The sequence below is a fragment of the Ischnura elegans genome, chromosome 4 (genome assembly GCF_921293095.1).
Source record: "Ischnura elegans chromosome 4, ioIscEleg1.1, whole genome shotgun sequence".
Taxonomy (NCBI): Eukaryota; Metazoa; Arthropoda; class Insecta; order Odonata; family Coenagrionidae; genus Ischnura; species Ischnura elegans.
The window spans coordinates 52,458,511-52,474,017 of NC_060249.1; the positions used below are offsets into that span (position 1 = coordinate 52,458,511).

General features: G+C 35.8%; 1 protein-coding gene across 1 annotated transcript in view; it reads right to left on the bottom strand.

Annotated features, from left to right (window-relative positions):
* Positions 1–2,352: 2,352 nt before the first annotated feature.
* The window catches only part of LOC124157470 (xanthine dehydrogenase), a 56,869-nt gene continuing 43,714 nt past the window's right edge, over positions 2,353–15,507 (bottom strand). The window contains exons 15-28 of the mRNA XM_046532205.1: positions 14,801–15,021; positions 14,353–14,475; positions 13,628–13,852; positions 12,020–12,153; positions 11,430–11,604; positions 10,626–10,817; positions 10,079–10,224; positions 9,093–9,270; positions 7,950–8,078; positions 6,615–6,742; positions 5,480–5,594; positions 4,661–4,915; positions 3,554–3,721; positions 2,353–3,335 (exon numbers count right to left, since the gene is read on the bottom strand). Coding sequence (XP_046388161.1) covers positions 3,291–3,335; positions 3,554–3,721; positions 4,661–4,915; positions 5,480–5,594; positions 6,615–6,742; positions 7,950–8,078; positions 9,093–9,270; positions 10,079–10,224; positions 10,626–10,817; positions 11,430–11,604; positions 12,020–12,153; positions 13,628–13,852; positions 14,353–14,475; positions 14,801–15,021 — 2,234 coding nt within the window. The 3' untranslated portion in view covers positions 2,353–3,290. The remainder of the gene's footprint in view (positions 3,336–3,553; positions 3,722–4,660; positions 4,916–5,479; positions 5,595–6,614; positions 6,743–7,949; positions 8,079–9,092; positions 9,271–10,078; positions 10,225–10,625; positions 10,818–11,429; positions 11,605–12,019; positions 12,154–13,627; positions 13,853–14,352; positions 14,476–14,800; positions 15,022–15,507) is intronic.

Here is a 15,507-nt window from a genome sequence, read left to right on the forward strand (position 1 = left end):
CTCAATGAATTGTAAACAAGATGATTGCAGCTCAAGGCACACAACCTGGTTTAGCCTTTAATCCTTAACCTAGTGAGGATACAATTAGGCAAAAATGAAATGCATGCATTTTAAGGAAAAATTCCCTTAAAATACCAATTTAGCACAAATAAAGAGTACATCAGAGATAGAAAATGGTAGCATTGAGAAAAGAACTAAGCAGCTCTCAACCATGACAGCATCAATACCACAATTACTACATTCCAATGGCTTAGTTCAGGGGGAGCTGTTTCCTCACCTAGCTGAACAATTTTCAGGAGCTGTGCACATGGGCCCATCCAGGATTTCTTTCTGGAGGGTCACAAGCAAGGCCGTACCCAGGATTTTGTTCTGGGGTGGGCACAAGGATACCTCGTAATACAAAACAAACGCAATGATAATGGAACCTTATTAAAAATCTTGCATATTTTTTAAGGGTCTGGGGGGGGGGGGGGGGCACGTGCCCCCGTGATCCCCCCCCCCCCCCCCTAGATCCGCCCATGGCTGTGCATGATATCCATATCATGTGTTAAGCGCAGGCCTTGGGATTCCAATGTTTAATCAATCGAATTGAATTTCCACTATTGAATTTCAATGGGTACATTTGTTTCGCAAATCATTATAAAACTATTAATTGGAATTATAAATACAATTTCCGATAGGTTAATTTGATTTTGCTTACTTCTGAAGTAATTGCTACATGATGCACATAACAGTTGAAAGATAAGGCAGGATACTAATATCAATGGAAAGAAGTAAATCACTTCCTGCATTCCATTAAACTTAATATGTACATAGTATTTTGGCACTTCCCTATACCTGTTTGTATTCCAATCATCAAAAGATATAAGCCCCGTACATGCGGTATTCATAAAAGGTCAATGGTCAAAATGTCATTAACTCTAAAGAAAATTAAAAAAAAAATAACTATTCAAGAACTATTCCATTGGTTTTGATCATTAAAAAAATCAAGGCATGCTATTCAATAGGGTAGTTTCCTTCATCCAAGAAAACGAAAGGCATTGATTGTGTTTCTTTACCCACCATTTGTGTTCTCATAATATACAAATTATTTGGTTTTAGAAATACCGGTTTAGACGAATGGCAATGGTCAATTCTATCCTCATTTGAAAAAGGCCAGATTGGCGTCCATGCGATGCCACTCCACGTGACGTCACAGGAGCCTAGTTTCTATATGAGTAGATAGGAGTTTTACATCGCCTGAGATTACCAATGCATGCATGAGGCACAGAGCTCAGGGAAACATGTCTTAATAATCACCTATTAAAACTGGCTAAGGTCGGAAAGTTTTCTTCGTTTGATAAGGTATTAATAATCCTTATTTAAGCCAAGCACTACCAGCTAGCAGGGTACTCTGCTACCTGCTAGCACCCTGCGTCGTATCAGCGCTCAAAGCCTCGCCCCAAGGTCACCTCACTTGTGACAGCGGGCGCCAGAACTACGTCACACGGAGTTTTCCCAGCATTCATACTTAGCCGTCGCGTTTTCGTGCGCTTGAAAATTTTCACTTTTCATTTTACATATAAATAGTGAAAAATTAGCTATCGTCATTTAAAAATCTAAAAGCGTGAAATATGTACTCCAGGAGTAATAATCTTTCGTTTCGGCAATAAAAAAATAATAGGAAACCACCCTATTAATGGATTAATTTTATGAAATAAATTAAAAATTAATCATTATGCATTGCGTGTTGCGGAAATTTAGGGAAATTGCCCACAATTATACAGCCATATTGCGTGAACTTGGAGGCCAAAATTTTAAATTACTTCTTTTTATACCAAAATGAACATCTGTAACAATTTTCATGAAAATCTGAGTCAGAGAGCTTCATTTTGTTGTAATTTTGGTTGATTTGACATGGAATGACACTTCACAGTGATAATTTGGCAAATTAAAAACCGATATATCATATGTGGATTGAGATGAAAACATCAATGAAGAAAAACTTTAAAATACCAAGCCAGAGGCATCTGCTGGATCCCATCATGAACATGAACACGCCATGTATCCCCGAAATGGAGTGATCATACCGTGCAATTCATTCCCTGGCACTGCAACTGTGAATTTTCCAGCAAACTGCTCACCACATAAATGGAATTCCTTTCGTTTCACTATTAAAAAAGTGGCATTGAAACCCTTCATAATTAGGTGCCCCATCTATCTACAAATAAACTTACATTACATTCAACAGATATTTGTTCCATATTTCCAAAATCAAGTTATATAATGTTCCAATGCTATAAGCTTCGGAAGCTGTTAAATTTGCTTATGAGGATATAAAGGATGAGTAAAAGAGGAGAAAAAAACACAAAATTTAATAACATATTTAAAAATTAGCTCTTGTCTCATTCAACCATTTTAATAAACTTACAATACAGACCTTATAAAAAATAAGAACATTTCCAACAATGAAAGTATTCTCTCAAAAAGTACTCTGCAGTACAAAAACAATTATTTTACAGAATCACAATGACAGTTAGTTGATTTCGGTCTTTTTTGCATATATATCTCATAGGCTGGTATCAAGAGAGAGTCTTCTAAATTAAAATGAGAATATTTTAACAAAACATCCTCCACAAAGTGTGATTACGAGATATCAAAGGGCACAAACCAGCAGCCAATAGGTAAGGACTTAGATACAAGAAAAGCATTGTGTATCTTCCCCTATTTGAAAACAGCTTAAAAAATTCCAATCCTAGGATAAACCATGGATAAGTAAAAAGACTTTTTTTAACTAGAGGTAATTACTGCAGACCCAGTGTGATTAAAGTAAAGCCTCAATATAACAACAATCAGAAATGGCAACTTATAAAATAGAATTCATCATTTGAAGGTCAATGGTCATTCTATACAATTAACTTACCAATACAGTGTGCCATCACTTCATAAAGCAATATTTGCCATTTGAAAATGGTAAACGTTAAGCGTTTCAATATCACAATTGGAATTCATACCAATTTGAACTAAGGAGAACCTCACTGCCGATTAACTCTCATCCATATTCCTCTTAAATCAAGTATTCATTACAGCAAAATGAGTACTCATTGCCTGGCCACACAACAGATACAACAATCCTCTTCCCATTGGAATATCAATTGGAGGGAAAACTAGAACAATTTCAAGGGTATCATGGGCAACAAAGGAAAGAGGACAATATGGAAACATAATGCCAGCAACTTACGACACTTAGCCTCAGAACTTCACCAAAATTTGTACTTGGAAATCCAAAAGAAAAATCTTTGAGCAATTTCTTATGGCACAATATTCCATGGGGTGACATCCTCATTTACAATTATCTGAAAGTATAAGAATGATAATGATAAGTTGCTTAGTTTAGCCAAGATCATATGACTCACGTTAAGAGGCAAATAATGCTAAGCACTGATCTATCCAAGTCAATCAAAAATAAGTACAGTGAAAATTTACATGAAACAATCGTAATCAATCGCATTATTTTATCAAAATAATTGTTTCCACTATCACTCATCTGGAGAAATTTATCAACTGCGAATACCTTTTTGGTGAATTCATCCTGGCAAGCCATTCGAATTCTTGCCGATGTGGCCGGTGAATCCAGACGGAAAGGCCCTTTCAGTCCAACTTCACTCCTCGCATATTTGATAGCATCCTTGATAGCAAAAAACACTGATGACGCAAGGAAGAGGGGAGGCTCTCCTACAGCCTAAAAGAAAGAAATAGGTACATATTATTCTATCAAGGATTTTCCACAAGGTTAAAGTGATGATGGTACTTGAAAGTAATATTCATTCATACAGGATGAAAGAAATCTCATTAATCTTTCATTTGTGATTTGTCAAAACAATCAAAGGCATGACTTCATCATGAAAAAAAACATATAACAACTTAAAGCCAGTGGCGGATACAGATACCTTGATACCCCCTTGTGGGGCCGCCCGTACTGCCAAACATTGCAGAACCACAATTTTTACTTTTTTATATCATAAGATGGCATTGTCTTGTATTTTGACATAACCAATTTAATAAAACCCTTCTTAAACTTTGAATGTGACTTGATTATTTTTTATTACGATAAAAGTGAAGGTAACTCAAGATATTTTTTGCACCCCCACCTTGAGTTTTTTCTGTATCCGCTACTGCTTAAAGCAAACTTCCCAACAAATCAATAACATTCATTTTTAAGTAACAAAAAACCTTCCCCAGTACTTCTTAATTGATTTAAAAATTATATTGAAAAGAAAATGATGATTTGAGTGTGCCATATTTTAAAAAAGAGAAAAAAATGACATATTGAGCCGAAAAAATTAGTATGACTTACCGTATATGTCTGAATATAGTCCCCCCTTTTTTTCCAAAAATGCCCGTGATAAAAGTTAAGGGGGGGGGGGGGCTATATTCAAAACCATTTTAAAAATTTTTTCCCGAAACTCAAGCCTAAAATTAGGGGGGGGGGAATTACATTCAGAGGGGGACTATATCCAGAGGAATACGGTAATCACGATTTTAAAGATCATATCCTGTCCAGCAAACTGTCAACCTTCACAATTATCCGTAAAGCAATAAAAATTAGGATGTCATATAAACATGAAACACGAGGTATTAACTGACCACAAGCAGAAAAAAAATCATTATCTCTGCATACCTTGGACGAGTACACAGCTCGAGGATTCTTGGCACCTCGAAGTAAGGAGACATTGAATTGGGCTGGAATATCTGCAAAACCAGGGAGTTTGTAGGCTCCAGGGCCACGAGAGTAGAGGATGCCAGTGGGGGAATACGTAAGTTCCTCCAGGGTGTACAGACCATAGCCCTGAATGAAAGCACCCTCAACTTGACCTATGTCTATTGCAGGGTTGAGACTCTCACCAAGGTCCATCACTATGTCTGTGCGAAGAACCTACAAAAGAGAAGGAATTTTTACTATCTAATAATTTACTGCTTCCAAATTTCATTGATAGCAATGGAAAGAGATTAGACAAGAGAGAATTTTGAAAGATATTTAATATGGAAGTACTGGCCATAATTTTTGCTTAATGCAAATGTGCATTTCATTTAGGCAATTATACTAAACAAAAATATGTTTTCACTGATTGCAGAATGCTGTGATGAGTGCAAAATTTTCCTTGCCATCAAACATATTTTTAACATTGAAACTGTATCGCATATCAAGAAAGAAGATAAGTATCAAATGGAATATTTTAAAAATATTCAATATAATGATAATTGTTGATAGAATTATAAAATTCCTAAAAAAACATTGTCTTTATGACAAAAATATCATAAAAATATTTCAGGATAGTAAAAATACATGAGATACATAAATCCTAGATACATTTAGTGAATAAGTTATGTAATATGCATTATTTTTTAACTGAGGTGGTGCAAAATGATATTAGCTGTCAACTAGAAACACTAGTTCTAGGATTCAAAATTAATATGTATTCGTCAGCCAGCCACTCACCTGATGATCCCCAGTTAAGCAATCTATCTCCACCTCTGAGCAAGCGGCTCCAAAAGTGAAATAGTTGAATGGATCTCCTGAGTTGGTTTCCCAATTATAACCAATGCCAGGAGTTCTACAAAAAGGAGAAAAAACATATATTATAAACTTAAATATGATTCATTGTCACAAGAATATCTATTCACTCCATAAACTTAGTAAGTCTTATGAAAAATAAGTATTAAGTAAGTAAACTTAGTACATAACTCCATATGATAATCTTATCCAAGCTTGATCATTGAATGGACAAATTTGTCATAGCTGACTATAACATGCAGGAACTGTATTTTTCCAAATACATACATCAGACAGGGGGTGGGCATGACGGTATGATGAGTTTGATTAATGATGGATTCAGCATATATAATTAAGTGGATATTTTTCTAAAATATAAATTTTGCCACTTTTGTTTCAACTAACACAGTATATGACATCAATAATGTAATTCTACACTTCTTATATTTTGAAACGCTTTTTGCATAGCAATATTTAAATGCACTGATGCTCTTTAAAGCAATTCCTCATGGAATTCCAATTCCATGGAACAGGGGCAGAGCTAGGAATTAAGGCTGTGGGGGGGTTAGGTACAACTAATACCGGGGTGTGTGGGGGTATGGAATACCCACCAGGATAAGCAGTAGGTGCGAGATTAATAAATTGCGGAATTTTAAGATTAATCGTTCAAAGTGGTTTTACGGCTCTCTGAGGGATATTTTATAAATTCTCACTACTCTATTATTAATATCAATTCAATTAAGTAAAATGAATAAAACTTAAAATTTCTCTGATCTCATGGGGGGGTGGGGTTTATCCACCAATCCCCCCCCTCACTGCGCCATTGCCATGGAATACCAATTCACAATGGAATTCGCTTCATGATCGTCATTCCAGAATAACTTATCGTCACACAGCGAGGGTCTACTTTATAGTCCCAACTGAATTTTGAGGAGTCAGTTTGGAAAAAACTCAATAGATAACCACTTCTCAGATAATCATCTACCTAACCTTGTATATCATCAGCATAATATATCTCTTTTGAGAGCCAATATACATTTTTGAGAGCCAGTAGCAAAACAAGATATAATTATTATTTTACCTGTAAAATCCAGTGGCTGATAGACTCACTCGATCAAAGTAAGCTGCAGACACCCAATCTTCCCATTTTCCTTTGGGATTAGCATCAATATATGGCTTTATTCTCTCCTTTATTGTCTCACAAGCATACTATTAAAAGATTAGAAAAATTTCACAATTTAGAGCCATACAAAATATACATACCCATACGTACTGTATTTGCAAATCCAAATGAAGTGTCTGACACCTGGCGGCCAAGAATCAAAGCTTGATTGGAAAGGCAATTGTGTGATTGAAGCTGTTTGAGTTCAGGTGGTTTTTTGTGATTTTTAAACAGTTTCTGTGAAGATATGACATCAATAATCTTTAAGATTGCCTCCAAGTTCTCAGCTCTCAGCAATTAATTTTGAAGGAAATAATTTTTATCAACTAAATTTACGTCTACATGGCCAATCAAACCATCTGAGGATATAAACAACAAGTTTGAACCTCCCAGAACCAGACTTGCATATAATGTTGCATTAGATGGACCTTTGATGTTAGCAAGCATCTTTTAATGATGAGATCAAAATTTTAACCCCACGAGGTTCCCAATTGACTTTACCTGTCAGGAGCACATACCCTTCCTCGACAGATACTCCTGCAGGCAAGCTATCACTTACACCACAAGTAATAAACTATTTGGTCGGAATTGAAATATTTTGTCCCATCACTCAAAGGCTGCTGGCCAACATCAATGTATTTTACAAAGAACAAAGACTTCAATTATCGAGGCTATCATCAAATTTAAATTATGTGACACCAGAAATCAACATGTGATACACATGGCACCCAAGCACCTCTCCACCAGTAATGGTACTGCTATGATTGGCCATTGGATTCGTGATTTTAATAGTATATTGTGAGTGCATTTCATAGGTCAGTTGTTTAACAGAATAAAGTTGGACTCCACCATTTTGGCGGCAGTCCTTGCCCTGCATCCGAACGTGTTGGTCTTCATTTGAGTACACCACAAATTGGCGACGAGGATGCCGGCTCTCATGGAGAAGTTTATCCCCGAGGAAGAGAGTTGGGATGCATATGAAGAGCGGCTTGATCAATACATCATAGTTAATGATTTGGATGGGGCGGAGACCCAGGACAAAAAGAAAGCAATCTTATTGTCCTCAATGGGGAAGTCCTGAGGAATTAGTGTGCACCGGAGAAGCCCTCTAGCTCTTCTTACAAGAACTTGTGCGAGCTTTTAAGGAAGCAGTTCAGCCCCAAACAGTCGGTGATCGCTGAAATGCACTCACAATATAATACACATGGAGAAAAAACAAATAAGCAGCTTCTCCCCAAAGTGAAGCCTACATACCATCACAGCCATTCCATTCAAGTCAGATCCACTGCTAGCAGCAGTAGCTGAAGTATTTGGTACTTTATCAGTCGCTGTCTCAGAAATATATATTTTGGATTCAGGAATACCTAATACTCTGCTGGCAACCTAGGAAAATGAAAATAAATCAAGAAATATTTATGACAGCAAGATATGATAAAGTTATGAAATACTAAGAGAACTGATTTTTTGGGCTGATCAGTAAATTACTTGCAAGATTTTCTTCACCACAGGGGGCATTTCCTCAGAAACAGCATTAAGAGAGGCAAAAAAATTTCAAAATTGTCTCTTAAAGTATAGGAGGGGATAAAATTAATAATACCTGAGGATTTAACCAATGATTATCATGCAAGCAAATCAAAACCAAAAAACCTAAGAAATTAAAAATAAAATCCAGTTATGTAATTGCCTTACAGTATAGAATGAGGTACCAGACCTTCAAGCATGGCATTAAACAATTTTTCTAAATTAAGCATCATGTATTAGAAATAGCTCACATTACAGGGGATCCCCAATTGTATGATCCTCCAAATCCAAGGAAAAAATATTGTACATTTGAGGAGATTTGCTTTAGGAAGCCCATTTACAAAATTTCAAGATAAACTCAAGTGACAATATTACTCCATTTCAAGAGATATCTTAAGTTTAGAAATAAATCTACAGCCAATGGTTTTGCGGCTCAAGAGGGTTCTAATATTTTTTTAATTTTGGAATAAATCTACAGGATGAAAAAAGAATTATTAAAAACAAAAAGTTACTGCTTTCTACCAATAATATACATATGTATATGTATATATATTTCTTTTTTCCACTTCTTGAACAATACTGATAAATATATTTTTCTTAAAAATACAAATTACATCTCTTCCTCGGCATAAATGCATATAAAACACCTTATCTTGCACTCTTTGGTGAAATAAATGTATTGTAATCCCAATTGGTAAAACATAATAAAATAAATCTATTTGATTTAATTACAGCTTAACGGTGCATCTAGGCTGCTTGCATCCAAACAAATATGAATAAATACTTCACTCTTTTAAATTCACACTCAAAGACAAAGAGTAGGTAGATTGCTTAAAATTACTTTATTTTAAAGAGATTACAAAAATCATTATTTACCTGCACCATTTTAGTGTGAAGGCCTTGGCCCATCTCTATACCACCATGAGTCACTAACACAGAGCCATCAGTGTACACCATGACTAACGCTCCAGTTTGGTTGAGAAATTTGGCAGTAAATGCAATGCCAAACATGGTGGGAATGATGCTAAGACCCCTCTTGCGCCACCTGTGTTGCCTGCAAAAAAAAAACAAAATCAACTGAATTAAATGCATGACTTTGACATGAATGAATGACCTACAGGAGTATTTAGGCATTTTTAAAATAATAGTAGATGCATTAATTTTGGCATAAGAGCCATATGGTACTGTATAAGAAAAATGGGAGAACAGAAAAACCATAGCCACTATGAAGTTTCCCCTCCATTACATAAGTATGGGAAGGGCCTGGGACCAGCAATGTGACTTTGTTATAAGAGTCTTTCATGAAATTTTGTTATATGGATGTTCATTGTACAGTGATTTTACTTCTATAAGTTGCCTGCCAATTATATAATTTTATATGCATTAACGGGCTCAGTATGTTTGATTCTTAATCCCTAGCCCAACTGGGCTAGGGATTAAGAATCAAGAAGGACAATGTAAATAATAAAGAAAAACCACATAAATTTTCAGATTCCCATTACTTTTTGGCTATTCCTAGAATATTATTTTGTATAGCCAAAATCATTTACAACAAGGATGAAATTTAACCATTTAGCTAGGTAAGTCAAAATCCAAATAGGATCTTCCAACTCCTGGTCAGGATAGGCTATCAATAAAACCACCAAGCCATCTTTCTCCATGAAAAATTCCAGACTAGGTTTACTGAACATCCAGGAGATCAGAGTTTAAATCCTGGCGATGCCAAATGATTTTTTCATGGTGAATTTCATCCTTAGTGCAACTAACTTTGAACCTGTATGTGTAACAGCATGCAAAGTTACTTTTTACATCTAGTAACTTGCCCAATAGCAGCAGTAACTATAGAGAGCATAACAACTCACCTATTGAAATCATTCAATTCTTTCCTCCTTTGCTCGTATGCTGACCTTTCCATGCACTCGCTCCAGCAACGCTTCAAAGTGCAATGCTCAAGCACTTGATTGTAGTGTGTCTTGTCCCCTTCTTGATATAAGTTCATCTCTCGAATCTACAGAAAAAGACAATCCATCAACCCAATACAAAAATCACTAGAAAAAGTGAAAATTTTAACACCATCATCAGAATCACATTTATTTAAACAAATTGCAATTTATCACAGAAATATAAAAAGATTTTCTAAAATGCTGAATACCTTCAGGTTTTTTATCTGTATACATGATTTCAATCATTGACATAGAATAGAGAAGCTAACCATTTCTGTGTTTTAAAAACTTAAGTTTATACAAGAAAATACGTGCACAATAAAATATTGCGATTTGAATCATAAAAAATTCAATGTTTCTTTAATCACTAAGTGAGTGCTTTAATAATTAAGTTTCTTCAAAAGTAGCCAACACAGAATTTTCTATCGTTATTGGCAGATCATGAAACTTAAAAATAGAGATTTACCTTGGCAGGATCCACATTCATGAATGCACCCATATCAGTAATCATGCTTTCAGCAAAAAACATTCCTTGAGGACCTCCAAAGCCACGGAATGCAGTGTTGGAGGGTAAATTTGTTTTACAGGCTGCTGCTTTACATCTTATATTAGGTATTTTGTATGCATTCTGGCAGTGAAACATTGCTCTTTCCATTACCTATGGAAATATAAAATATGGAAAATTAGATGGTACCTTAAGCATAAAATTAACCTTGTTATAATAAAAAGGAAAAGGTAAGATTTCATTCCTGCGGACTAGGCAACCCACGCTGCACATTAATGAGAAAAGGAGATGTATTTGACACCATGGTGGATCGCCAAAATTGATTTTTTTTTCAAATCCGCCTGGCCCAATGGAAAAAAGTTGTGGGACTTATCAAAAATAAGGCCTGAAAAATTTGAGACCTCTAGGTGAACCCCTGACCCTCGCTTAAATACAATTTAGGGGGGGAGGGTCAAAATTCTAAAAATATAATATTTTATGGTCATTCCCTATAGATTTTGTGGAGTTACTGCCCTATAGGGCGAAAATTAGGCATTTTGTGGCTAAACGGCGGCAGATACATCAAAATGCACGAAATTTTCACCCTAAAGCCTAAAGTCTCGCTGTGTTTGTGCAAATGAATTCCAAATCCCCTGTACCCTATCCTTACTCTCAATCATATCCGCCAACCCTGACCCTCCTTGACAAACTCCTAAGACTGCAAAAGGGACACACCCAATATTTTTTTTACAAATACATAAAGAAAATACTGTGTGCACAACTTACAGAGGCAGACAGATCCAAAGAGTTTCCAGCATTGTTGTAGAATTGAACATCACAGGCCAGCATTTTCCCTTCCTTCGTGAATCCTACTTTGTATTTTCCGTAAAATGGATGCCTTCCTCCCGTAGCCACCATGTCCTCATCTCTGTCCAACATGCACCTTACTGGTCGATTGAATCTGGAAATGAATTTAGATTCAGAAACATATGTACATATATCAATATAAATAAAATAGGAAGTTCTTACATCTGTCTGAGATTGATAGAGTCCAAAACCACTGCACCGATCACCATGAAAGTTGGCACATACATGTATTTTTTCACAAAGATGCTATTAGTACCATCTATTTTTTTGTAATTTGCCCTTAGGGACCCTCCCCACTGGCCTGCCCACCATTCAGGGAGTTGTTGCATCCCTCATGCCCACAAAAATATACAGAAGTGAGAAAATTCCAAAGAGAAAAAATAAATTGCCCTGACTGTAATACCAACCCAGATTCTCTAAATTTACAACAAGGGCTCTTCCTTTTCAGCTACATGTCTTTTTCTTACATGGATTTTTTCCCAAGAGAAAGTTTAACAACAAGCACTCACTTCAGAGCTGCTATGGCAACAGGAAGGGCCAAGAGAGCTCCTCGAGACTCCTTCCCTCCAAAGCCCCCACCTATCCTCTTCACGCGACACACTATGCGATTGGCAGGCATTCCAGTGGCTTCCGCAATTAGTTTCTAAAATGTTAAAGTAAGTCCAAAAATGAATTAAAACTCTGCATGAAATAATATCAACGAGTTTACAAAAGAAAGAATAGATCAAGCCATGTCTTATGAGAATATTCACAAGCATCCAAAAAAAGGGTTATCTAAAATGTATGTATACCCTGAATATTGACTCGCACACTTAGGATTTGACAAAATGGACACAACAGTAGATATTAGTGCAGGAGATAAGTAATTTTTCAAGCTAAAAACAATAAAATAACTGAAATTGGCAACCTTGCTTACACTTGCATATCATTCAATTCATTTTAAAAAGAGCCACTATTACTTCAAGCATTATACAAAAAACTAAGTGCATTGAGAATACATAGATTAAAATAAGTTGTCCTGTATGAAACCAGCACTTCATTATCTCAGATGACCTGAGCCTGTTGTAGATCTTTAATCTGTGTGAATCTTCAGGGTTGGCCACCATGTAACTTGGTGTGGAAACTTAGAAGGTTGGCCACTAGGTTTATACATATATCTGTGTATCACTGTGGATAGAAGTTAGTTTTGTATTGCAATAAGTTTTTACACCACAATAAAAATATTAAAACAGAGCCATCTGGTAACATGCAGATAATTGATATGTATTTTTTTGGTCTGAATCCTTTGGCCAGACATATTATTTTTGGTAATTTGATAATGGAATACTAATAAATCTTAGGGTAAACACATCACAGTGAATATTTACCAACAAATTTCTATCTATATCTCCATATTACCCAGCAAGCTGCCTAAAATGGCGTGTGGTAGGGGGTGTTAGGCCACCAACCGTTTAATTTAAAAAGCAAATGCTCAAAGAAAATTATGACTAGCACTTATTAAAAGTCCTTTATGGTTTGGGGAAAAATGAATTCCCATATGTCTCTGTTCAGAAAAAAATATCTCTTAATTTATCACTTCTGTCGGAAATAAGGTGGGGGTCTAAGATTTAATTACCATGGCCACCATTTGAAAAGATATCTACACCAACAAATATGGCAATTGATAAATTCAGCTATTAATTCATGTGCGCTATAGTTACCTTTTCCTCTTTTGCCCTAAAGTTGACTATCAACTAAAATATAGACAACTTAATTTGGGGTGCCCCTTAACATCTAAATTTGAATTAATCATAAATTAAAGTTTCATGCAGTAAAAATCAAGAACAATGGAATCTTAGAAAGAATTAATTAAGTCCATAAAGCACAAAATTAATGTTGGAGCTCTAAAGCTATCTCTAATCCAAAAATAATTTATATCAATTATCACATCCAAATACTTCTTTCTATGAGTTAAAATCAAAGTATTTATTTATAATTAATTGTTTAAACATACCATACAAGTAACGTTGACTAATAATTATTGGACCAAACATCCACTAGCACTTAAATGAGCGACACTATGGCTTCAAATTATCAATGAGAACATGCATACGTCCTTTATACTACATGCAAGTTACCTGGACTTCAGTTGGATGTTGTGTGGAACATATCACTTCCAATTCACATCCATCCTCTCTTGGAATAGCAATTGCACTGTTAGTCTCCAGGTAAAAATGTTCCTGGCCCCCCATGTGGACATCACCCTCAATCACATGCACTGAAGACTTCATCGCCCCATCTACATCTCCATTCTTCAGTGTGCGTTGCGTTCCTTTGTGGAATGATTCCTTAGCCACAGCATCCTTAGGAAATATTATATAGCATAAGTAAACTGTATTGTTTTTATCTAAGGTTTTACATAACTTTGAAGCCAAATTCAAGTTATATAAACAGCAGTGCATGCATATTTAGTGAACCTTAAATGAGTCACCTAAAGGTGCACTACAGGGCAAACTAGTGGCATAACCAGGAATATGCTTTGGGGGGTGATTGGTGCAACCCGACCGAGGCAACAGGGGGTCCAGGGGATTGTCATTAGTCTGTATTCAGTGACTCGTCTCACTACCATGAAATTAATAAATCATCTTTCATTTTAAGCAGATTGAGATATTATACATCAAAACTAGACAATATTTTAATTTTTTTTATTTGGGGGCACTATCCCCCAAAGCCTCAGGAAATTCATCTACTTCATGTCAGGAGCACACAAACATTATTTGATTTTTGAATTTTTGGTATTTAAACAATTGACGATCACAACTTCCCTCAGGCCCTGAAAAATATGAACTCCATCCTCACTCACCTGAATAGTGACAATAATAGGGCTCAAATCCTGGTACTCGACTTTCACCATTTTTGCCGCTCTTTGGGCTGTAGGCTGGTCAACAGCCACAATGGCTCCTATAACCTGCCCAGTGCTTGTGACCTAGATGAATTAAAACAGTACGAAACACTAAAATAAATTTAAATGACATGACTTCCAAAGAGGGAGACATAGTACAATCCCAAAAGATATGTACTGACTGAATTACACTTCACTGCCTTATTTGTGGACATGAGTTTTAAAAATATGACTTATTAGCTTCATTTGAAACATGCTAACGTCAAGGAGTGATGAAGGTCAGAGGTTATTCCATGACGAATTAAAACCACATCTCAAATTGAAATTCTCTACAAGCAGCAATGACATAATCTGGAATCAATCTACCAAAAAATTTTCATCAAAACAATACTTCAATGTATGTACTCACTGTTGATGATACAAATATTTCTTCATCATGGACGATTGGTCCAAAATTATTCCTCTTAGGATCAATATCTGATGCACTGATAAAACCATGGACACCATCAACAGCCAAAGCAGGAGATGCATCCACTTTAATTAACTTGGCATGTGCCTTTGTAGACAGGACAAGAGAAAGGTACAGTTCATGCTCATAATGAGGTATATCATCACAATAAACAGCCTCACCTGAAATAAAATACAAATAATTAGTAACCAAGGCCAAAAGTGTGACTAACGGGAACATGGTCGCAACATTTAAATGTTCCCTGCTTCCTTCCCTCATATGAGAACGACTTAAGTATAAAATGGGGACTCATTTTCAATTCTGCAATGTTAAAGACTACCCTTGAACAAAGATGTACCCATTTTCAATAGATATGGAGCCTCATAGGTTAAAAAATGAAATTCAATAGCAATAAAAATGGAACACATGCTTGACACTCATACCCGCAAATGGTGCAACTTTCACATACTATGAGGCAAAAAGAGATGTAATACAACATTTAAAATGGGAGCATCTCGAGATCTGGGACATTCTTGGTGGTGTTATAATCCAAATTATGTACCTAGTTGTTAACAATATGTAACTGTCTACAGCACCATCATATAAATTGATTGATAAAAGCAAGAAATTAGCTACCAATCAATCACATGCTCTATTTGAAGTAATGA